Source organism: Trifolium pratense, linkage group LG3 (genome assembly GCF_020283565.1).
Source record: "Trifolium pratense cultivar HEN17-A07 linkage group LG3, ARS_RC_1.1, whole genome shotgun sequence".
Classification (NCBI taxonomy): domain Eukaryota; kingdom Viridiplantae; phylum Streptophyta; class Magnoliopsida; order Fabales; family Fabaceae; genus Trifolium; species Trifolium pratense.
The window spans coordinates 43,072,525-43,097,198 of record NC_060061.1 but is presented as its reverse complement, the minus strand read 5'-3'; the positions used below and the strand labels follow the sequence as shown (position 1 = coordinate 43,097,198).

At 32.9% G+C, this 24,674-nt stretch overlaps 2 protein-coding genes across 4 annotated transcripts; both read right to left on the bottom strand.

Moving 5' to 3' along the window:
- Positions 1 to 3,274: 3,274 nt before the first annotated feature.
- Positions 3,275 to 8,471, bottom strand: LOC123912903 (poly(A)-specific ribonuclease PARN). Of its 2 annotated transcripts, XM_045963493.1 has the most exons (7): positions 8,045 to 8,471; positions 6,770 to 6,900; positions 6,016 to 6,341; positions 5,724 to 5,837; positions 5,210 to 5,336; positions 4,857 to 5,127; positions 3,275 to 4,334 (listed from the first exon to the last, which is right to left on the bottom strand). In XM_045963493.1, the coding sequence occupies exons 1-7, from the start codon at positions 8,407 to 8,409 to the stop codon at positions 3,503 to 3,505; spliced, it is 2,166 nt and encodes a 721-aa protein (XP_045819449.1). In that variant the 5' UTR covers positions 8,410 to 8,471; the 3' UTR covers positions 3,275 to 3,502. The 2 variants fall into 2 exon arrangements, with proteins under 2 accessions (XP_045819449.1, XP_045819450.1); XM_045963494.1 differs by lacking the exon at positions 8,045 to 8,471 and having other exon boundaries at positions 3,277 to 4,334; positions 6,016 to 6,322.
- Positions 8,472 to 9,550: 1,079 nt separating this feature from the next.
- On the bottom strand, positions 9,551 to 19,026 carry LOC123912902 (DNA (cytosine-5)-methyltransferase 1-like). Of its 2 annotated transcripts, none has more exons than XM_045963492.1 (12): positions 18,682 to 19,026; positions 15,144 to 16,629; positions 13,273 to 14,785; positions 12,958 to 13,125; positions 12,509 to 12,704; positions 12,073 to 12,184; positions 11,833 to 11,980; positions 11,322 to 11,519; positions 10,960 to 11,238; positions 10,692 to 10,853; positions 10,391 to 10,609; positions 9,551 to 9,922 (listed from the first exon to the last, which is right to left on the bottom strand). In XM_045963492.1, exons 1-12 carry the CDS (start codon positions 18,725 to 18,727, stop codon positions 9,773 to 9,775), a joined length of 4,677 nt encoding a protein of 1,558 aa, XP_045819448.1. In that variant the 5' UTR covers positions 18,728 to 19,026; the 3' UTR covers positions 9,551 to 9,772. The 2 variants fall into 2 exon arrangements, with proteins under 2 accessions (XP_045819448.1, XP_045819447.1); XM_045963491.1 differs by having other exon boundaries at positions 15,144 to 16,632; positions 18,682 to 18,964.
- Between the last annotated feature and the right edge of the window lie 5,648 nt (positions 19,027 to 24,674).

Sequence of the window (24,674 nt, the reverse complement as noted above, 5' to 3'; positions counted from 1 at the left end):
TTAATTATTACTTTCTCCATCCCAACAACTTTTTTTTCTTATTTCTCAAATGTTCTCTTAGAGATACTATATAATCATATGAAAAATGTTAAATAGTGCATCTGGTGCACTAGTTAAATATGCCAAAAAGAAAATTTTATCTTAAAACTTGTGTATTCAATGCATTGAAAGTGTAAAAAGTTGTTGCTATCAACATTAATTTTATATTTTATTTATATTTTTTTTATGCTTAACAAGTACACCGGATGCACTGTTTAACATGACCCTAATCCATTTTCCTACAGTCGGTATATACTGCATGAAATCCATTTTCATCGAGAACAGAATTACTATAGTCAAATTTTCTACATTTTATGTATTGCATTATCATGTGCATTTAGGGTTTATGACATTTTCTTATTTTTTTTAAATCAATATATGACTTTTTTTTATCTAACATACTTTCTCCGACTATAATTATAAATAAAATTTTAATTATTTTTTATATAGTTTACAGTGTTGCACATTTTAAAATAAACACTTTAACATAAATTATTCTTAAAAGTTTATGAAAATAATCTATAAATAATTTTTTTTCACGTTAAAAGAGTGAATTTCTAACCGCTAAATTATTTGGAAAAAAAATTCGTTTGAACCTATCAAAAATAATTTGAAGATTGACCTAGTTAATTATAAGACACATAATAATAGTTGTAAAAAAAAACACATAATATTAATAATAATAATAATAATAATAATAATAATAATAATAATAATAATAAATAGACCTTTTTTAAAAAAATAATAAAGTATACTCTACGACACACTTGACGTAAGAGTAGATATTTTTATTCGTTGGTGTTGAAAGGGCGTTTAATTAAGGGACAATCACAAACAAACAGGTAGTAAGAAGTTAATGTCAAATTAAAGTTGATAATGATATAGTAGTCGATAAACTCTGAGTCTAAACAATAATAACATCATGACAACAAATTAAAGGTTTTTTTCTAATTAACCCTCACATAAATTGAGGGTAGGTGCCTTATGCTGATATGACACTAATTAAATTAATTCAGTAATTTCAAGTTAAACATTAATAATTTTTTGCCAAAAATTAATTTTGACTATTTTAATTTTTAAATAATTATATTTTAGGTTACTACTTTTCATTAATTATATTTTAAGTTACACTTATTTTTATCATTTACTAAAAAACACTTTTCACAAATCCTATTCATTTTTTCCTATAGATTCATCTTTTCTTTCTCCGTAAGATCAAATTTTTTCGTCGGCGCTTCGCTTGTTGCCACCGCTTCACTTGTGATCCTTGAAGATCGCCATTGCCGCTTCCTATGTTTTAATCACTATTTTTCGATTTAACAATTCAAATAGCAATTACAAATCCCTCAAGGAATTAAATCGACAGAGAGTGATTAAAACATACAAGAGAATAAAAAATAAAATCAATGTTAACTGGATGAACTGATTCTGGAACAAATGTGAAGACAATTGTGAAAGACAATTGTGAAGAGGCCGGTGATGGAGAAGTGATTCCAAGGAAGCGGCGGTCTTCAAGGATCACAAGTGAAGCAGCAACGACGACAAGTGAAGCGTCGGCGACAAGCGAAGCGCTGGGGAAAAAATTTGATCTTACGAAGAAAGAAAAGATGAATCCGTAATAAAAGATGAATAAGATTTTGTGAAAAGTATTTTTTTGTAAAATATAAGAATGTGTAACCTAAAATATAATTAATGAAAAGTCATAACCTAAAATATAATTTTCTGAAAATTAAAGTAGTCAAAATTATTTTTTGATAAAAAATTATTTTTGTTTGACTTGAACACATAGATGGCTGAATTTGATTGGTGTCATGTCAGCATATGATATATACCCTCAATTTATATGAGAGTAGAAAAGTAGTCACCCAAATTAAATGTGTGTCTAGCAAGACACACATCAACAATTTAATAATATCTAAAAAAAACCAAGTGATTTCATCACAATTTTGTACTATTAGTCTGCATGATTTATTTTGTACTTTGAAAGGGTGTCATCATGATTTATTTTGTCACATTTAGTCAACAAGCTCATCTCGCTCGATCATCATGGCTTAATCATCAAAACAACTCAAGAAAATATGAACGTTTTTTTGAGCTCAATCTGTCGATGACATGAGTTGGACTAAGTTTACTCGTAGGTTATTAACTTTTTAATAATATGATGAATGATTCACAAGTATTTATCTATTTATCTCGTGAGGTAAATACTGTTGAGTCATTCATTATATATTTTTTAGCGTATTATATTAACTTTAAAATGTCTCATTTTAAAATTTGTTTTAGACTTCAATATGTATTGGGTCACGATATATAAATAAAATAAGCTTTACTATAGGTCTTGTATTAAAAAGAAAAAGAAATTGTTCTTATGAGTTTAATTTTGTTGGTGAAACATTGCATTCTATATACAGGAGCCGAGTTCGAATTCTGAACATTCCGCTTATTCACTATAAAGGATGAAATTCTAGCAAGTGGGTGTGGTTGATGAATGAGCAGCAGCAGCAGCTTATAATGTATTGCAGCAAATGCATGTGAAACTAACAGAAGATTTTGGGGATATTGGAAATTTTGTTACTACAATGACATAACAAGTGGCTATGCCATGCTGCTAACGATACATGCACTCAGCATTTTTGGCATTTTAGATTTTATTTCATGGAGATTCCATTTTCATTTATGGAGCATTCGTTTGTTTCTGACTTCTGAGTTGAGTGAATTCTGACATCAGAGAAGAGAAGATTTTCTGTGACACGTTTTTGACATGCACAACTGGCACTGGTCCCCGTTTCAGCTATATAACCCATGCCTCTTATCAAATCAAATATAAATAAATACTATAGCCTATGCTAATCCATTTAAAGTAAATCATATAGTAGTTTAAATGACAAATATAAAAAAAACAAATTACTAGTACAAGTTAAAGATTTCAAATTTCATACAACAGAGAAAGAGAAATAAGTATCAAGTTAACCATTGGCTCATCTATCTTTTTTTTGGGTGGAAATTCAGTTCATCCATCTAAGAAAACGATTTATGCAGCTAATAAAAATGTTAAACAGGTTAATTGATTGTGGCTTCATCACAAATAGTTAAACAGAAAATGCTAAACAGATAATGTGTTTATACTGACTTAGTGAAACTAGAATTATGTGAAAACAAATAATCTTTTTCCTTTCAAAGTATAACAATTCTGAACTTAGAATACATACACAATAAGTATCCCATTAAGTACTTTGAGCAATAGCAATAAATGACAGTTACTAATATAGTTAGAATTCTCTGTTGTTATAAGTATTGATGTATCAGTTACAACTGAATTTAACTTACGACAAAAGATACTACACCTAATTTTAACCAAATCAAAAAGGATGACTTCTTTATAGTCATCGAATAAAAGATTTTTTATTTTGTTAATATTACACTACAAATAAATCTAATGGTATACACAATAATTAGCCAAAAATCACAAATTGGCTTCGGCAACACAGGATTCTTCAATCTCAGATGGGGAGGCTTGCCCACGGGATTGATCATTTCTTAACTGATCAATTTTGTTTGGCTTGATCTTTTCTACAAGATTCAAAGCTACATCATTTGCATTATCATGTAAACATGAACTTTCATGTTCTTCGCTACTTAATGATATCTTGTTTTCAATCAATTTGGTTTTCCACTTCATAGAAACTTTGTTTGCTTGATCAGCGAATAGAGTTTCAGATAAGGGTGAACCACAAATTTCTTTATAAGTATCATAATTAGCAGCACATGTATTTCCACCTTCCAAAAGTTTTGCCAGCGGATGCAAAACCGAGATTGGACCATTACTTCTCTCTAAGCTTTCCTTCAATAAAAGAAAGTCGGAAACTAGTTCAGTTTTGCTAAACTGAACGAAAACTGCTGTTGCATCCAAGTGGTAGACAGAAACTATAGCAGTTAGACCAAAAGCTTTAGATATACACTCGCGTACTTCGCCAGCCTTAATATTAGAAGGAAATCCCCAAATAATAACAATGTTCTCGAACATAATCTTTGGGTACCGTCTCTTGAGGTTATAGCTTGGTGTAGAATTTGCAACTTTATCACCTGTATTTAGATCAATAATATCGCCGTGCATCCAACTAAGATATAGATGATTAATGTATTTCCGTAGTTTCTCATTGAAAGCTAATTGTTTTGAAGATTCGTGGAGTTTAAAATCGACTCCTAAATCATTGCATAATTGGGCAAAAATGCATCCAGTCATGAAAGCATCATATCCAGCCTCATGCTTGCCACCAGGGTTCCAGCTAGACGATCTGTAAATACACAGTTCATGTTGTTATGAAAGATACATCTAAAGAGGCAGCTTACACAACACAGGAAACTGAAGGCAAATTATTTTATGCGGACAAACAAGAAAAATTAGTAATTATTTTAACTTGTCTAAAATTTAAAATCACCTAAAATTATATGTAGATTATATGGACAGAAAAATGCTGTGAAGAGTAAAAAAAAGCTATCCAACATTGTACAACTTTTTTTGAAATAAAAGAGAAGGGAAAGTGAATAATATATCTATATAAACTTTGTATTACTGGAGTAAGATATCAAGAAAGAAAAACAATGAAATAATGATAAAGGAAAAAACTGTGTCATATATGAAAAAAGTTGAAAAATGTATAACCAATAGTTGTAACATAAACTCCAATGTCAAAAACCAAAAAATCACTGAATTAGCATGCCCCTCAGCCCTCAATATAAAATAATAAATCATTTTGAAATTGTGTAGAGAACAAATCCTCCATAACTATTATACATAGAAAAAAAGAGAGACAGACCTTGAATCATCAACTTCAACATTTACTTTCACATGGGATGGTGAAACTAGCTCAGTGCTTTTGGAGCCTCCAGCAATTTGTGGACAAAACATAGTAAATGCTGCAGCCAGAGACTTTTTTGACTTTTTCATTCTTTCTTGGAGCATAAAATTAGTGTTCATGAGTATTTTTGTGTCCGCAATGTGTGGAAAGCACTTGTTAACAGAAGCAACAAACTCTTCAGGTGTCCCAGGAAGAGGACCGATAAATTTGCTGTAGACATGAGCAATATCTGTATCATGGAATTATATAATATTATCTCTCTGTCTCAGAAAAGCATATAGTCTGTTAAGGACTGAGAATGTCATTGATACCTAGAAAACAATTATGACCAACTATCAACTTCTGTTCTGACGAAAGAAGATCAATAACATGGCGAAATCCGACTGCAGATTGGATCTTCGCCTCTTTTGCCCTGTGATTTTCCTCTTTTACCTCCTTCTACAAGATATTAAAGAACATTTCTTAAGAATTTAATACGGTGCTGTAGCATCAATAAAACTCAGTTCACCACTTAATTTTAGCTATCTCATCTCTCAGCACCACGGTGTTCAGCCTATACTATACACGAGATGCTATGCTAATAGAGCATAAAAGCATCATCTTTTAATATTTAATTGTGTCCATTTATAACTAAAAAACTAGAGTTAAGCTCAGTTTCTAGGAAGTGCTTAGCCATCTCAAGATTCTAGATTCAGTCAGCTAACCCCTTATCACCCTCATTTCAAATGGGCAGAAAAAGCAATTATATTCCAAACACCACTGCCAGTGTAGAGCTACACATCACAAATTAAAAGGGAAATAAACATAATATTAAGATCTAATTACCAGAAGTAAGTTTAGCTCATCCTCCGAGTCCGTATACACAACTATTTGTTGTGAACCAGAAACCTCATTGTTCACATTGAAATATGAAAGATCTTTGAAGTGTTTTTTTACAACCTGAAATTTCAAACTTATAATTAGCAAAATTTAGCCATTGTAAAACCTAATACATGTGCAATACTACAATGTCTTTAACCAAAGGACATGAAGAGATGATGAAATCAAAATAGGGATATGAAAGGAGAGAAAAAAATGTGAACAAATAAACAATAAAGATAAGTTATAATAACATTACCAACTGAATCAACTTAAGTTGACGTGAGGTGAATCCATCAAGCTTGAGAGCTGGATGCGTCTTAAAGAACATCTCTTGAAATTGTTGTTTTGAGTCTTTTCGAGTTCCTTGAATTTGGCCTGACTGATTTTGCTCCTGTAATAACCCATCACGCCATTCACTGAACTTATCTTTCATTCGTGCAGTGAATAAAATGTCTGCCATGTTGACAGATGGCGCATCCCTAACATCATTTAATTTAGAAATGTCTGACCACTCACTATCATGTGTTGAATTCAAACTCCTTATTGCTTCTCTTTCTTGTTCTCTGGACAAATAAGATATTCCTGACATTATCCAAGGGTGCAAAATCTCAAACTAAAGAAATCATTGAAGTCAAGATAGTCCTGACATTATCCAAGGGTGCAAAATCTCAAACTAAAGAAATCACTGAGGTCATGATGGGATTATACGTAAAACCAAATGACTATTCTAATTTCCTAAAAGTCATGCATATAGAGCCTTTCAGGTTTGCATTAACCATGACAGACATCTACCAAGAGCTCCTTTGCATATCACTTATTTTCCATTGAACCACCCAACCATCCAAGTTAATAGACTCATAATTGTAGAATCCACAGTTTAGTTTTTCCAAGTATAAAATAAACGAAAGAAAAATGTAAACGCTAATTCCAACTTTCTTCTAATAATTAGCTAATTACTAAATGGCGCAACCAAAGATAATAGCACAAAATAAAAAGGAACAGTAAGCAACCTTCATGTATGCATGCATTAAAATCAAACTGGTATCTGGCCAAGAAATCCATTGAAGTAGTCTGGCAGAGAAATTCATTACATGGGCCAAAACCTGCAAGCTCCTGACGTGGAAAAACAAAGAAATTGTACCTGAGAAAAAGCAATAGCTAATTCAGAACAAAATAGCTAATTCATTGTATGAATTAAGAAAATGAAGGAAAAGAAGAGTGAGACGAAACCATTTCCAGCAGTGACAATATTTACAACTATTATTCTGGTAAACTATACTAATGTACTATTACTTCCTATCAAATACTAAAACAATTGATAAAATTAATAACAATAAAAGAAAGATGTTTTCTCTTCCCAATATTCCAATTTTGCCCTTGCAGAAAAATTCGGTTCGCAGAAACCGAATTTTTACTAGTGCAAATTCAGAGTAAATTTCGGTTTTTAGAAACCGAAATTTGTTTTCAAGGCAAAAAAAACTTCGGTTTCTACGAACCGAAGTTTTTTCAAGGGCAAAATTGGAAATTCAGGGGGATAAAAGATTCGCGGGGGGTGGGGAGAGAAAACATCTAAAAGAAAGGCTTTTTCTATTGCTTAAAAACTCCATTCAAATCAGCAAAAACCTAACACGACATATCTACAAAAAAAAAAATGTGGCATTATCAAACCAGCATGAAATTGCAATGTTTTCCAATCATGATCCATCACTCGTATTTCATCGGCAAACATTTCCACTATTACTTGAACGGTTTTAAAACACAATCCACCATTAAAATTTGAAATTGCTTCAAACACACCACACCACCACTAAGTGTCTGTTTTCATCGATTTATTTAAGCTTATCTACTAGTATAAGCATTTACGAGACTGTCTGAGAGAGCTCATAGAACCAGTCAATGACATGTACATAAGCTCTCCAAAATAGCTTATAGAAACACCTTATAACATGTCCATAATCGCTGCACGATAGCTTATTTTACCTTTTGTTATAGAAATAGTTTATACATAAACACTTATAAGCGTTCATATTATAAGCACTTAGATTTAGCTTAACACCAGTAATGTTCCGTTCAACCAAACACACACGCGCACACTCACACCACGCCTGAAACAAAACAATCTATATGGCTATCAATCTAATTTCACTTTGCTAAAGTTTCCTCAACACAAAAGAATCAATTCAATCACAAACTAATAGCATAAACTAATTATTAGTAAGTAATCACAATGCAATAAGCTAATTTTCCATTTCTCAAAATCAGAGAGAGAGAGAGAGAGAGATTACGGATAAGCGACAAAGGACTGGATGGAATGATCCCATCGGAAGGGACAAACGCCAAATTGAACAACGGCGAACCTGCTCGCGGAGTCTCTAACCTTAAGATACCGAACGTCAGAGCGATCAAACTCAAATGAATCACGCCAGGGAGAACTGGTAACTCCGGTCATCTCGAGGTCAATCGCAACAAAGTCCGATGACCGGACATGGTGCCGGAGTTCCGTTAACGACGGTTCAAAGTTTGCAACGGTTACTGTCTTCAATGGAAACGCCGATCCGCATTGCGGGGACGTGGTTGTTGCGGTTGAAGAGCTTAAGGCACGTGATAGCGCACGTGAGAGAATCGAAGAATGAAGTTTTCGTGGCTTCATGGGTTCGGGGTTTAGAAGAGGGGGATAACGAGAGACTGTTGTACTCGTACGTACTCTTACTTTTTCTTAGTGAAGATGTAAACGGCGTCGTTTTAACTTAGTGTCTTTTAATTTGGGCTTATTAGTTATTACATTTTGCAAGGAGGTTTACTTTTCGCACCCCCGGAAGACACGAGCGCCCTCGATATTCCCAAAATACCCCTATCGCTACTTAAGAAGCGAGTGTAGAAATTAACAAATCTAAATCACCGTTGCTCGCTGGCTATGTCGCGAGCAAGGGTGTTCGCCTTCTAAGGAGCGAACTTGTCAGTCAGCAGTAAAAAACAACCCCCCATGCAGTCAAAATTGACTGCCACATGGCCAAATATGATTGGTCAATTTTTTTTTAACGTAAATATGATTGGTCACGTTGGAGGTTGTAATGTGGCTTCAATCAATCACCATGAAGCTGAATTACTATAACTAACATGTAAGAAGCTTGTGAAAGATAGAGATAAAGTTTGGTAAATATTTTGACTAAAAAATGATCGAGACTAATGAAAAATCAGGTTAGAACAACAAATTTGCGATTCTGATCACATATAACAGAATGTCAAAAAATGTTTTCCAAAATCACTTTGGAAAATATTTTTCAAAGAAATTTCGAATTCTGCATTCCAAGATATTTGAATTTTTGGGAAACGTTTTTCCAAAATAGTTAACGTTGTGAAAAATAGAATCCGAAAAAATATAAATTTTGGAAAGCGTTTTCCAAAATCTCTTAGGGCAAATGGGAATTTCAAGGGGACTGGAAAAAACATGGCGTTTAAAAGAAAAAAATTTCACTCAATTGTTGTTATAACTCTTATTCTCATTGTCTTTTTTTTTTTTTTTTGCTTATTTTATTCTCATTGTCTTTGTTGTGCTTACCTTGTGCCAGATTAGACATTTTTTAAATAAAGTTTTTTTTACTTATTCAAAATAAAAAACCTCCTGAGCTAAGAGTTCGAGAACCACCTTAATTTATAACACAAGACAATTTATAACACAAGACAATAAAGGATTAATTGTTAATTTTAACTATACATTGAGAGGTAATATTCCTACCATTTCTTTCATAAAGTAACAGCCAAAATATCACCTAAATCCAAGAAAACCAAAATTGATGGAAAAATGAGTTTTATAGCATTATCCATTGAAACAATAGATTGATTAAGCTACAAAAAATGGCCAAGAGAACAACTCTATACAAGGGTTGGTTGTTTCTAGAACACTGAGTAAAACGATTTGCAATGTGTTGATGAGAACCTATTGTTATTCAAATGTTTAATATGATACACATGCTTCCTTGAGTTTCAACCCTAAGGTAAATAACCTATATGCCCTATCCACTACTTTTTGGTCTATGTGCCCTGTCCACTGCTTCCTTGAGTTTCAACCCTAAAGCAAATGCAAGAGGAGGAGGAACAGCATTTCCAATCTGCCTATGCTTGTGAATAATGTTTCCAGAAAACTGATAGCAATCTGGGAAGCCCTGCATTTATAGATGAAAAATATGACACGTTAAAGATGATACCAAATCATGTGATATTTTTTCCTATCACATTTTTCAAATTATTCACATCATTCAATATATTTTTCCTATCCACGTGTTTGGATAGCATGATCAGAATTCTTCCTAATAAATTGACAATAAGAAATCAATTTACACTAGACTCTGTAAAGAAGAAAAAAAAACAAATACACAAACATCTAAATCATGTCTTACTATTATGTCATGTTGTGATTTTATTTTTAAAATTACCTACAAAATCTCTATATGATATGATGTGATTGATCGTCTAGGTCAAATATATAACTTTAAGCATATCTACCAATAATTGTTTGATATTGCATCAAAATAAATTTCTTTTAAATAAAACCATACTTAATTCCCAATCTTTTAGGTTTCATTTCTTATCAGGGCGTTTAGGGTGACAAGTAACTTAAGTAATAGACTTACTTGAGATCGGGCACATTCACGAACTGTGAGAATTCGATCTTGGTCTGGATGGAAGCACATTCCGACCTTCCCCATAGGTTGCGGGTCAGTAATGGAAGTTGGGAAATTCCCTTGCCAATCCAACCTGCCAAAGAGACCCTTCCATTGATTATGCCTTTTAGCTGTGTTTGGCAAGCACCATGGTATCAAATCAACCAGTTGTCCATTAGACAATTTTATCTGCATTGTAGATTAGATAACACTTGTTAGATTAGCCACACAAATTATTGTCATGCTAAAATTCACAAAGATTTAAATTTACCTTTTCATCTGGAAGATCACGCCAATCACAACCTGGTTTCTTTGGAATTTTCTGGCAACGAATCAAGTTCAGCTCATTCATTTCCTTTGATATGTGATCGGTCAGCACAGCCATATTGCCTCGAATCTTCTTTTGAAACCAGGAAACAGGATCACTTTGATACTGCAAGCATATAAAGCCAAGTGAGTAAAAGTTTCCCAAATTCCAACTCTCAAATTATTTCAAGGGTTGACACATAAATAACATGTATCTTTCCTAATTCACATACCTCCATATTTGTCCTAGAGGCTCCATTGCCGACAGCTGGGAGTTCACCAATGGTATCTCTAACCGTTATTGCACGTAACGGGGCGCCATTTGCAGTACTGCAAACAGCAGCATACTGGACATTTTCGGACAATTTGATTTTCAATTCGGGGGCAGAAAAGACATGCATTGGTTCTGGCCACTCAGGAAGCACATCTTCTGGAGAGGCAGCCCATATGAATGCCCTTTTTCGTGACTGTGAAACGCCAAAAGCTCCAGCCTCAAGGATACCGAACCTCACCTTTTGAACAAGAAAACCAGCATTCATTAGTTCTCCTCAACATTCTATTCAACTCCATAGTAAAATAAATTATGAAAACTTACCTGATAACCCATCTCAAGAAGTGATGCCAAAGTTAAACGAAACGTCTGTCCTTTATTAAAAGACACAAAATTCCTCACATTCTCCAACAGGAAATACTTTGGCCGGAAATAATCAGCAAATGACAAGAATGCTAATATCATCTCGCATTGGACTTTACTCCAAGTGCTTGTGTTAAATCGATTCATTCCTGAGAAACCCTGCAAAAACAAATTATTCAATAATCACCAAACTATTTGTTAACAGTCCTACATTGGATGAAATATGGACTGAAAATGAGTTTATAAGTGGTAGGATCCATCATCTTAGAAACTGATTTGTAGGATTGAGTTACGCTCAACCCAAATTCTAATATAGTATCAGATTTCTAATCCTACGCATGACCGGGGTGTATCAAGAATCTCACATAGGATGACATATAGCTTGAAAATGAGTTTTAAGTGGGAGACATCACTCGGCTTACAACCCAAATATTATTGTCAGCAAGTCAAAAAAAGAAGGAGCTACACAAACCTGGCATGGAGGACCCCCATTAATGAAATCAACTTGCCCAGGCAAGGGTAAACTACTCAAATCCTTCTCATCAAGTTTAGAGGCCAATTCTGCAGCCTCGGTAGTTGAGATACAATCTTCTAGGTCCCCACATTTCTCCATTATAGCCCTGCATTACAATCATTTGAGTAATTTAAGTCAAATGTGTTCTATTTTATTCAACCTTTAAGGATGGAATGGATATTTTTAGGGATCACTTACCTAAGAATAACATTGCAATTGTCAATGAACACCAATGCTTCAGGATGATTGGCTTTAAATGCATTCCCAGCTGGCTCTTCATACTCAATAGCCCATTTAGTTGATGAAACGCCTGAAGCATGCAAACAGTAAAACAAAAGTTAGATTATGATAGATATAGGACTTGTTATCGACTGGAATAATATCTTGTGAGATTGTTTGGAAGAACTTAAAGAAACAACTTATGATATGTCCGTAAGTTGTTTTCAGATTTATTTTCATAAGCTTTCCAATCCAATATAACTTATGAAAATAGTGTGACTTTATTTTATCTTTAGTTATAGAAATACTAATATATAAGCATTTTTGCTGTAAGCAATTAATTCAGTTGTATATACAAACAATGCCATAGCATAGCCAATTGTGTGTCTTTCTCAAAAAGTGCAGTTAGGATTACCTGACTGGTGCAGCCCCTCTGATAAGCCACCACATCCTGCAAATATGTCCAAGGTTGCTAACCGTTTATCATTTGATGTTTTTCTTTCAAGATCAGGCTCTGAAATGCTATCCCCTTCTTTACATTTTCCCTTTTTTCTAGCTGCAGCATCAGCTGTATGTCCACTAGAATATTTGACTTTAATATTAGCTGGCAACTGTCAAGCAAATTAAAAATAAATTAGTTATTCGATAAAAAATCATATGCCATCCTTATACTTGCATCAGAATATTGATTTGATATCCCTAAAATTAATAGTTATAGCAATAATAATAATAATAATAATAATAATAATAATAATAATAATAATAATAATAATAATAATAATAATAATAATTTTGTCAAATAATAATAATAATAATAATAATAATATTGATATATTCGTAATAACAGGGTCAAGGATACACTACCTTCTTGAGGGATCCAGTGGTAGGATCATACAAGTGCTCGCAGAAAAAGACATTATGGAAGATTCCTCCAGGGGTACATCCTTCAGGGACATCAATCTTTTTCCTGACCTCGCATCTACCCTCTATGGATTGTACAGAGATTGTATATGTTTCATCACTGTAATACACCTAAAATCACAAACCACGATATCTGAGTCAATATAAGCATTTACACAGAAAATGTACATAAAATAGAATCATAAATCAGGATTATTAGTTATGTTATGTCTACTGTGTGCATATTGTTACTTAGTTAACTTCTACATAGCTTTTTACCTCTTGTACATCAGAGCAGTATGCCTTCTCACTTGATACATCTTCTGGTCGGAAGAATCTTCTGACTTTGAGCTCTGTAGATTTTATTTCAGCTTGTTTTGTTTCCTTTTTGACAATGATCTCAAGCACTTGGCACACAACATAAGCTTTCAACCCTACATTCCTCCCACTCTTATGAGTCCCCTGCTCTATCCTCTCCTCAAATTCAAAAGGACTGACATAAACATAGTCATTGAGAGAATATTCGGTTCCCTCCAATACAAAAGTAGACTTTGATGAATTTACTTTGAAAATCTGTTTCTCTTTTTCGGCTTCCTCTAACTTGCAAGATTGACAAAAGCCAGACCCGAGACCCAGCTTATCAAATGGAAGGCCGAAGAAAGCACCTCTTTCAGGCCAGTACAAGCTTTTACAGTAATATTCAGTAGATAGTCCTTTCTTTTTCCTTTCGTCTGCCCTCTCCCTATCAAGTTTATCCACAACAATATTATCCTTTCGATACTGATGCCCCCAAGGCATTTTTCGGATACTTACAACATTTGTCTGCTTAACATCCTGAAGTCCCAAATCCCTGCACTCATTAGTCAAAAACACCTCTCTCTCATTGGCAGCGTTGCCAAGAACAGTCTGACAACCATGCTGCATCATCCTACCATGAAACATTTTTCTCCCATTCTTTGCTTCAAACATATATTCAATGTAATATATATCAGGAAGTTCATCAGATTCATCAACTTCAACTGACACAGATATTCCAACAGAAACAATTTCACCATGAATAATTGCCTGCTTATAAAGAAGGCATCCGGAACTGGTCTTCCCTTCAGGAGCCCCTTCCCATCTAATTTCTCTTTCATCAGAAAATGCTTTAGTTTCTTTGGAAACTGAGTGTGGCTTTTGTGTTCCCTCCAACAGTACTGTCTCCTCCTCATCCGCATCCACATCTTCATTCTCTTCCTGTTCTTGTTCATCGACTTCATCATCATCCTTTACTTCACTATTAGTTCCTTCTTTCAAATCCTCCGGCAAGTGGTTTGAGTAATACTCTCCCCATATTCTATTGATCAGCTTTGTGGTTGTAGCTTGCATAGCTTTCCTTTTGGATACAACAGGAGCCATTGCTGCCCTAGGATTTAAATTTGGCTCACTCCTTGGCATCACTTTCTTCTTCTTCACTAACCATTTGGTATGGTGTCGTTCTTCCATTTTTTTAGCAAGACCGATCACAAAAGCAGACTTCCTGATCTTGTCATCTGGAAATTCTGCAAACAGTTGCAGAATTATCTGTCCATGGACAACAATGTATCTCTCAACAGCCATTGGATCAGTAGAAATGTAGGACTTATGGTCTTGCTTATACTCAGATAATTTTTTTATAACATCTGCAAAGGAAAGTCTCGATACACGGCTCTGCTCCTTTAACAATGTGATAATGCTTATAGCAATCCTTGCAGTTTTCAATACGGTGTCATACCAAGGAGTGTACTGCTTTGACGGTTTTCCAAGTCTATACCTGAAAGAAATCAAGTATGGATAAGTCTGGCCATCATTTTTCTAACAATATGACATTTTGAACAAAAATTCAAAGATTTGTGTAACTGTGCACAGATATTTCAATTTTCAATAAGATGACCAGGTTCATCAATGACAGTTGACACAATTTTCTTGCAATAACTTTATCTGCAATTAGTTTCTACCAACAGTTTGATAATACTACTCAAGTAGTCAAGTGAATTCTCAAATTTTATTTCATTTCAAATAAGATTGCTGTAAGTATAAACATAACAGCATATATTCCTAATTCCTATAATACATTAACATACAAAAATAAAATTATAAATAACATTTATTTTAGAGGAGAGGTACCATACCAGGCCATATCTGTTCGGATGGATATGAAAACCATAGACGATCCAAATTCAATCATCCATTCCTTTATGGCACTCAGATAAATTGGAATTCCATCTGTGGCCTGTGCTCCAGAAGCACTGGAAGATTGGCCTGCCTCTGTATCGAGATTGAACCCACTTCCATCATCTGCCGTCATTAGGCCTGATCCAAAGATTGTAACATCTATCTCTGAGCAAGGTTTCATAGGAAGAAGTTCCAAAGAAATCAATCTAGAATCAGAGTTGTATAAAGCCCAATTATGCAGCATGCTTCTAGGAAGATCTTCAATGTCATACACGTCATAGTCATTATCAAAAACAATAAACTCGTCTGTTTCTTGAAGAGAGGTTTTGTAATAAGCAGGGAGAGGGTAATCATTGGCGATCTCATCTTCATTAATTTTGATATAGAATTTGTTAGACGAAGAGGACGACCTAGGGTTTTTCCTCTGCTTCCGAGAATTCCAATTCTCTTCTTCCTGCAATAGTCGCGCTAACTTCGCATCCTCATCTTCATCTACAGAATCCATCTGATTCTTTTTCTCCTCATCTACAGTTCCCGAACCAATCTTTAAAGTTGCATTTGATGGCATCACTTGTGCACTTGCAAAGTTTGCTTGTTTTTTGCTCTCATCTCTAAGAGCAATCAGAGCAGGAATGTCTTCAAACCCCTTGTCGTTTGCCTTCAACTCTAAACCAATGAGCTGCTTATAAATAAACCCGCCCTGAGAAATAATGAACTCCTTTAAAGACACGGTTCCAGAAAAGTACTTGCTACCACTCATTGACCGTGCCATTCCAGCAAGTAACTCGTCAAGACTTATGTCAGGGTCTCCACCAGAAGACTTAGCTAGTTTTTTGTATACTTCTAAGCAAGCACGTGCCTTTTCAAAGAAATGATCGTAATATTTTTTATAGCTTGCAGCTGCTTTCTGGCAATTGTAATCAGCAATATCGGTGGAAATCCATATCACTGGAGAGCCATCTTCATAGCCAGATATATCCCACGACTCAATTCGTCCAAAGCCTACGCATCTAACACCTTGCTCTTTTTTCTTGTCTGCACTTCCTTCAAGTGGCAATATAAGCCCAGTGATGAATAAATCGTTGATTTCAAGCATCTCAAGTGGTTGCGCTGCACCAGTCTCATCGTGAAGGATAAAGTCTGTAAGTCTTCTATTTGGACGGCCATCGTCCTGTCCAGCAGTCATACGGACAGCTAGAAATTCTTCTTCTACAATCTGATCCTGCTTTGTTTCAATAAGAGAAGATTTGTCGGATATGGAAAAAGTCTGCTCCTTCAAATTTTTGCGTGCAGCACTCACTGATCGTTTTGGCATTTTACGAGTAGGAGCAGGCTGCTCACCGCTCTCTGACAAACCTCGCTTCTTTTTTTTCCCACCAGTCATAACTTCCTCTTGGGTGTTCGAAACAACAGGTTCCTCTATACTATTGTTGTCCTTAACACCTACTTTGAACAATAAGAGAAAGAAACAGGAAAAATGAATATACAAATTGGATAGCAAGACCAAGGTAAGTAATGTAAAGGCAACGCAGGGCAAGAGAGCAGAGCATGAGATATCAATAAGATATTTATAAGCATCATAATCATCCACATTGCCTGTAAAATAGTAGCACTAAAAGGGAAAGGAAATAGAACATTCACATACAGTCAAACAAACAATAAAAAAGTTCGCAAGATATGGGAGCAAAGAAATAAACAAAAACACATCAGAGAAATTTATGTTTGATTTTAACATTAAAGGAATAATAAGCGTCTATACAAATATCTTTCCTCGGATATGTTTCACATGGAAAATAAAACGTTATTAGTAGTAGTAGCAAAAAAATTTGCAATTAATTCAAAGGATAAGAGATGGGAAAAGAAGATAAAAAAAGGAGTAACACAACGAAGACACAGCGGCAATGAAAAAAAGATATCAATCATTAAAAATTATAAATTAGTGTAATCTTTACATATGCTAATAGTAAAAATCAATATCAGTTAATTCGATTAAACTGCACATTCATTGTGATGTATTGGATGCTAAAACCAATGCCAACTCCATTCAAACATCAAATAGATTTCCGAAAGATTTTATTTGTTTCTGATTCTGTTTTTGTTCTGTTTCTTTCTTACTTTTAAAAAATTAAAAAGTAAAAAATCTACATAGAAATGTAAAATTTAATTGCTCTTTTTCTATGGATAACAGTGCATTATTAACATTCTGAAATTAACCCTAGCAGTATTACATTTATGAGCACCCATTAGTTCCACTATCTACTACAGCTGCAAAATTTGAATTGAAAAAATTTAAGACATCCAAACAAAAGAAGGAATCACTTATTAATCATCAATAAGCATGCTCACCATTACTCATAAGTAAATCAATAAAAAATAAACAAAACCATTCAAGTTGTAGAACAACATAATAAATAAAGCACTTCAATAAACAATGCAAAACTCAAATTAATACAAAACACGTAAAATTGACCTAGAGTCACACATACACAGTCCACTACAATCAACATGTGTGTGTGTACTTGGTCCAAACCATATACAATCAACCAATCATTTGATCCCACGGTGCCGAAAGAAAGACGAATCATAACGATGACTATATCAATAAAAACAACACTAATCACTGCTTATAAGGCAGATCATACTTGAAAAAACAACAAAAACTTTTGGTTGAACACAAGCAAGTCCAGAGCTTTTATGATTCCAAACCCTAAGCTAGAACCACGGTAAAGCGCGAAGATCGATCAAATCAATGCTTATAAGGCAGATCGTGGTTGAAAAAACTTTCAGTTGAAGACTAGCAAAGTTCAAAGCTATTATGTCTTTAAAACCTAAGCTAGCAACACAGTAAATCACGGAGATTGATTCAAATCAACAATGACAATATAAACAGTAATCACTGCTTAGAACGCATATCAAAGCTACAACAAAAAAATTCCAGTTAAAGAGTTCAAAGCTACCACTACAGATTCAAAACCTAACTGTTCCAACCTCAAGTCCGCCGGGCTGTTTTTCCGAAGCAAATTCCGATGCACCCACTCCCCTCAACTCAGTAATGTGTCTTTTAACAACGGACAACATCTTGAGGGTTTACATAAGATCCAAACTGGAAAATACCTCAGAAAAAGCAGTGCCTCCGACTTAGATCGAAATGACAAAATGCTGAAATTGTTAGGCTGGACGTCATGTCCCGCGTTCGAACCCGGGATCTCACAATTATATGTGAGTTTTTTTTTTTTAACGAAAAAACAAATTCAATTATATGTGAGTTTAATTTCACCACTTCGTCTAAGACAAAAAAAAAAACACAAAAATCAAAAAATCACAAACACTAAAGAAAAAACAAATTCACCAGCACTCACATGAACTAACAAATTGAATGTACCTGATGAAGAAAAACAAATGACAAAGCAGAAATTTTGGCCGCTTAAGCAACAAGAACAAGAAGAATGAAAATGATGAATAAAAACCCTAGAAAAGAGGGTATATTTAAAATACCTTGTTGCGATGAATCAGAAGAATTGAGAAGAGAAACGGAACCCATGAGTTAATTATTTTCCTTTTACGCAAAAATCGAAGAATTTTGATGAATTGAAATGGAATTGAGAATCGTTTTATGGAAAGAGTGTTGTTTGAAAATGATGATGATGATGATGATGAAGATTTTGGTACATTGGATTTGGCGGGGAATGAAAATTTTGGGAATAGGGTTTTTTTTCGCGCCCATTGATTTTCTTACCACCTTTTACTCTACCACCTTCGTTGAATTGAATTGATGATGATGAAATGTTTTTGTTGTACAGTAAAAATGTTGTCCAAATATTCTTGACCAAAAAATAAAATAAAAAATGTTGTCCAAAAACGCTCTATTTATTAATAGTAGTATAATTCAATTTGGATAATATTTTTAAAAAAAAAAGACATAAACATCCTTTATATATTAAGATAAGATACATGTTAAGAAAGATTTGGAGCCAAAACTTTTTATTATCCCGCCTAAGTACTTTTCCACCCACCTTCATTCTTTTTCAAAAAAAAAACCCTTCAACTTCTATTTTCAAAAAAAAATTTATTTTGACTCAATTAATGCAATTAGTTAGATACTGTTATGAATAATATGTGATGAATGCCCATTATGGTGTAGGTTTTCTTGTCCCTTACATATGTCCTATAAATAGCACTCTCATTTTCATGTAAAGACACACAAGAAAGAAATACTACAACTTACTTTCCTCTTTCTCTCTATTTGTTTTCTTACTCTTTTAACTTTGTTTCACAACACGTTATCAGCACGAATGATCTCACCAACTGAGACATGTAATTCTTGTTAATCTATTTTTAATATGTATATAAATTTTAATCTTTGTATCGATGATTATAGGCTATACTGTTATAATTCCATCAATTGGAATGAGCGCCTTATAGATACATTTAATCACTACTAGTATTTTGTGAATTCATATATAATAAAGAATCACGAAAGATTCACAGATGATTTTGGAAGAATTCAAATTCTTCTAGATAGTTTGTTGGTATAGCTTAAATCAATTCAATGTTGGCCACTCACACATGACTACGGGTAGATTTGAATGCAACACATATTAAGGGTTCCAAAATTATTGTGGAACTGAAAGGTATGTCTCATTTTTCATTTCATTTTTGTTGCGTCCACTGTTTCTATTGTAATTGATAATAATTCAATGTGTTAAACTAATACACACTTAAACAAAACTATATATAGAAGAATATATTTGTTTATGCTGTTATAGTTGTTAATTCAATATACCTAAACATATATGCAGTGAACATAGAACGATGCAATTTTTTTTTATATATCGTAAACATGTAATTATGTTTTTGTTTTTATAATTTATTTATTCCTTATATATTCCAGAAGAATATATTCATGCATCCCTGAAGGATTGCACAAGATATTATTGTTATTATTATACAATTCCTGAAGAACTGAAGAATTCAAAAGCAACTCATTATTCTCTATGAATTCCTGAAGAATTCAAAAGGGTAGTTGCGGAAGAACTCAACATTATGCTATGTGAATTCCAGAAGAATTCAAAATGGTTAATCCTTGAAGGATTGATTAGAGAATTAATTTTATTGTTAAAATATATTATCTAGTTCCTGAAGAACATAGAAAACTCAATTTTTTCCATCATGAATTCCGGAAGAATTCACTATTAAGAAGTCTCACAGTTTATTATGATCTTAGTTCCAGAAGAACTTACGAATCTCAATTTTATTATGAATTCCATAAGAATTCAATTGTCATATATACCCTGATAAATTTTTATACGGTTCAATTGTCGTGTAAGTGAGAATTATCGGCAATTGGCTGAACACTTAAGTTGGCAGTGCCAGGGTTGTAGGGAAGTCTAGACACTTCTGTTAAATTAAATTGCCTACAATTGTTGTAGGGAAGTCTCCTGAGACACTTGGAATTATTAACTCGGGTTAATTAGATCGGGTTAATATCAATCTAAATTTCCTAATATTGTGGTATCCTAAAACAAAATCACGTAATATTAAGGTACTGTTTTGTTGCTTATGTGTATATATATATATATATATCCATATCTTCTAAACCAGTAAATTTTATATGCCACGTTTCCTATTTATTTTGGTACATTAAGCCATGTTTCCTATTTTTATGTTGATTCAAAAAATATATAATTACGGGTGTACATAGTTTTGATCTTATCTCCTTTTAATTTTTTATAATATTGTTTTTAGAATATTTCTTTGATTCTAATACATCACATTTTACGATTATAATATTTTTTTAATTCAATCTGCGTTTAAAGAGAAAAAGGGGGAAAATTGATTGGTTATTTTCTTTATTCATATTTGTAACTAATGCTATTAAATAGAGCATTTCGGTTGATTATTGTCATCAATTTATTTTTTTTTATTGCATTGAAAGAGAATCCCATGATCCCATGCGTTTATTGCATTGTAAGACAATCAATTTATTTTTTTATCACTTGAAACGTAACTACAGGCAAGGTGATAAATGAAAAACCGTTTTTATTTCTTTTCTGATGCCACATTAATTTATAGTGTTGTGTGCAAGACTTTTAAAATTAGAAGTATATATTTATCATTATTTATGAAAAGAAGCAATAATTTTTTTTATAAATCCTGAAGATTCATTCTCTACAAGTTCAGAATAATTGTAGTAAAATAAACATAAATTACGAATCCGAAAGATTTATTATATACAATACAAGTAAACTATGAGTCCTGAAGAACCATAGTATGATATAATAGAGCTATGAATCAAGAAGACTCATTAATAGTTCCAACAAAGAAAGAGTGTAAGCATTGAAATGCACTAGAAAATTTGATGCTTAAAATATCATATTTGTTAAGCTATGACTATTGATTTTCATAGAGAAAATGTTTATCTCGCTGATTGTGCAACAATGCACAATAAATTATCATTCGCATCCTTGGCAATGAAAGAATCAAATGTGAGCACCATATCTGGTACTGTAAAAATGATCGAAAGCTTCATAAGAGATAATGTATTGTTACATTAAAGAACAAGCACAATGCTAATGCAGTAAGTCCTATAGAAATTTATTAAGTTTCAAAGATATATTCGTCTAAATGAATATCATATTGAAACAAGAAATGTAGAGATGCCGAATAGTGATGCAAGAATTATTGAAAGCTCCAGAAGAGCTAAAATATTGTTATTTAGAGGAACACAAGTAAATATTAAGAATGCATGATATTCCTCAAAAGCTAATAGAAATTTATTGAGTTTTAAATTATGAGCTCGGAAGAGCCATAATATGATGTACTTTAACTAAGAATCCAGAAGATTCATAGCAAAAATTATTGTAAACCAGAAGTTTACAAATCATATTAAATTTATCGTTGGCAAGACCGGATGGGTCATCCCGAATCTATTATGATGTGAAATATAAAATAATTTTATATGAATTGAAGGGCCCGAAGTTTCTTCAATCTAATAATTTTATGTGTTACTAGTTCCCGAAGGAAGTTGATAAATTAAGTAAATGAACATCTTTTATTTTTTAGAATATATATAAGGTGATATTTGTAAATCAATACACCGATCATGTGGACCGATTCGATTCCTAAAATTTTAATTGATGCATCAACTAAATGGTTATGATTGTTATAAACTCACAACCAGAAGTTTGTGAGATTATTTTTAAGAGCTCATTTTATATATATTATTCTAGAAAGTATTTGATAAGTATCATATGTTAATTGAAATTTATACTGAACATTTTGTAGAATATGTTCATACAAACAAAAATAATGGACTTGAAGATCCATTCTTTAGAGGTCTAAAGTTAATTACACGACCGATACTTATGAGATCGTAACTTCTAAGTTATAGTTGGGAACACTCAAACATGTATGTTGAGATATTAAATAGCATCATGCCAACAAATTATTATATACATAAGTTCTCCCCTAATTTATTTGAATTTTGGTTTATAAACCTAATTTCCCATATATAAACATTTTTGGATGTGTTGGGTACGTCTCAATTGCTCCAATATAATGCATTTAAATGGGTCGTAAAAGAATATTGGGAAAATATATTTGATATAACTCTTCATCCCTTATAAATTATATCGAGCCAATAAGGGACTTGTTTATAGCCCAGAAGGCTAATTTTCAAGTGATGAATTAGTTTTCCCAATATTAGGGGGAGATAATAAGCAGCTAAAAATATGAACTAGAAGTTCAATTGAAATGTTTTAAAATAAATTAATAATTGTTATTTTGATCCTCTTAGAAATCAATATGAACCAGAAGTTCAAAAGATATCTCATTTGCAAAGTTTATGAAATCAATCAACAGCTGCTAATGCTCCAATAAAAATGAATGTCTCTGTTGGACAATCTAATATTGCAAATGATTCTTAACCATGCTTGAAGCATGGTAAACAAATCGGTTTCAAGGATAAATTCCTCAAATAAGATAAGGAGCTAAAAAAAGGAAAGATGACCCAAGTGAGGATATGAAAATCTCAAAAGAGCATTTGACATAATTGATTTTTTAGTTCCAGAAGAACTCATCAGGTACCTGTAATTTATTAAAACAAAGAGATCTCAATAAATTATGTCATGAATAAAATACGATGGAACCGAGATGAAGTCAACGTTGACAATATGTTTGCACATAATAAAGCGCTATATGTGATAAATGACAATGAGGATCATGGATCAAAGTCTATTAAAGATTATAGACAATGAAATTATTGACTAATTAAATAGGTAGATGCGATTGATACAATATTAAACTAGCTTTGCAAAGCAAAAGGTTGTTGGACGAGCAGTCCGTACACCTGAAGATGAAAATAACTGGTACAAATTAGTTTTCGCGCGAAAAGAAAATGATGATAAACGTCTACCATTAATTTTCAAGAGGCGTACTCACCTGAAGTGAATTCAATACTTCTTTATAATTGATTAAGTTTTGTAGCACATGAAACACTCGATTTATTTGAAAGATGTGTTACAACGTGTTTGAACGGCTCATTAGATAATGATTATGTGAAAATCCCTGAAGAATTTAATTTTCGTGAGACATGTAAAATAGACTATTGAATAGATGATTTAATAAAATGAATAAGTCCTTTTGTCTCTCAAACAATTTTGATGCATGTGAATATTTCCAAATGAGGAATATGAGAAGGACATCATTTATCCATTTTTAAGAAAATATTTGAAAATGAATTTGTTATATTTGAGACTTATATCGATGATAAAAATATCATTAAGACTCCTGAAGAGCTTATGAGATATTGTCATTTTTCTTACAAAATAAGTAATTGAAGAATGCTTAGTGAATCATGAATATTATAGAAAACATGATTCTATATGAAATTGTTGTAAGTTCCTCAATAATGAAGAACTAATTGGTCCCGAAGTACCACATTTTAGTTCAGTTGGGGCCAAATACATTATGGATCTAATATTTGTTGACAATATATCATAAAGTATACGTTTCGTTATTTTAGATATTTGCAGGTTATTTCTCTTATCCTCATAATGATATATATCACAAACAAACTATATGTTTACATGAAGAAATAAAATCACTCATAGAGATCTGCGAAACAAATCACAACAACAACCCCATGAAATGATGATGAAACTTTAGCGCTACGAGAGATGAGTCAAGAATGTGTTTTAATTGAAGTTCGTGATTTATCACATACAAGAGATTTGTAATTTTTTCTTCTGAAGGGTTCTTGCAACAATTCAATATGAAGATAACGTCGCAAGACTGCTAATTCGCGGAGTAACATAAAAGGAAGATAGAGCAAATTTTCTACAAGTCACCGCCAAGTAAACTTTTGAGCAACTACTACAGAAGATTATTTAAATTTTCTTCGTCTCATATATAATTGTCTTTATGAGGGGGAGATATAAATATGTTCTGCACTCTTTTTCTCTTAACCATGGTTTTGTCCCACTGGGTTT

Bases quoted from the DNA above. Each gene is read 5' to 3' on its own strand.
- LOC123912903 (XM_045963493.1), bottom strand. From the start codon at position 8,409: ATGAAGCCACGAAAACTTCATTCTTCGATTCTCTCACGTGCGCTATCA. The intron at 6,901-8,044 runs GTAATCTCTCTC...GCTTTTTCTCAG, and splicing joins CAGTCCTTTGTCGCTTATCC to GTACAATTTCTTTGTTTTTC. The intron at 4,335-4,856 runs GTCTGTCTCTCT...GTGTATTTACAG, and splicing joins GTTGAAGTTGATGATTCAAG to ATCGTCTAGCTGGAACCCTG.
- LOC123912902 (XM_045963491.1), bottom strand. From the start codon at position 18,727: ATGGGTTCCGTTTCTCTTCTCAATTCTTCTGATTCATCGCAACAAG. The intron at 16,633-18,681 runs GTATTTTAAATA...TATTGTTCAAAG, and splicing joins TTCTGATTCATCGCAACAAG to TAGGTGTTAAGGACAACAAT. The intron at 12,185-12,508 runs GTAATCCTAACT...TGCATGCTTCAG, and splicing joins AGAGGGGCTGCACCAGTCAG to GCGTTTCATCAACTAAATGG.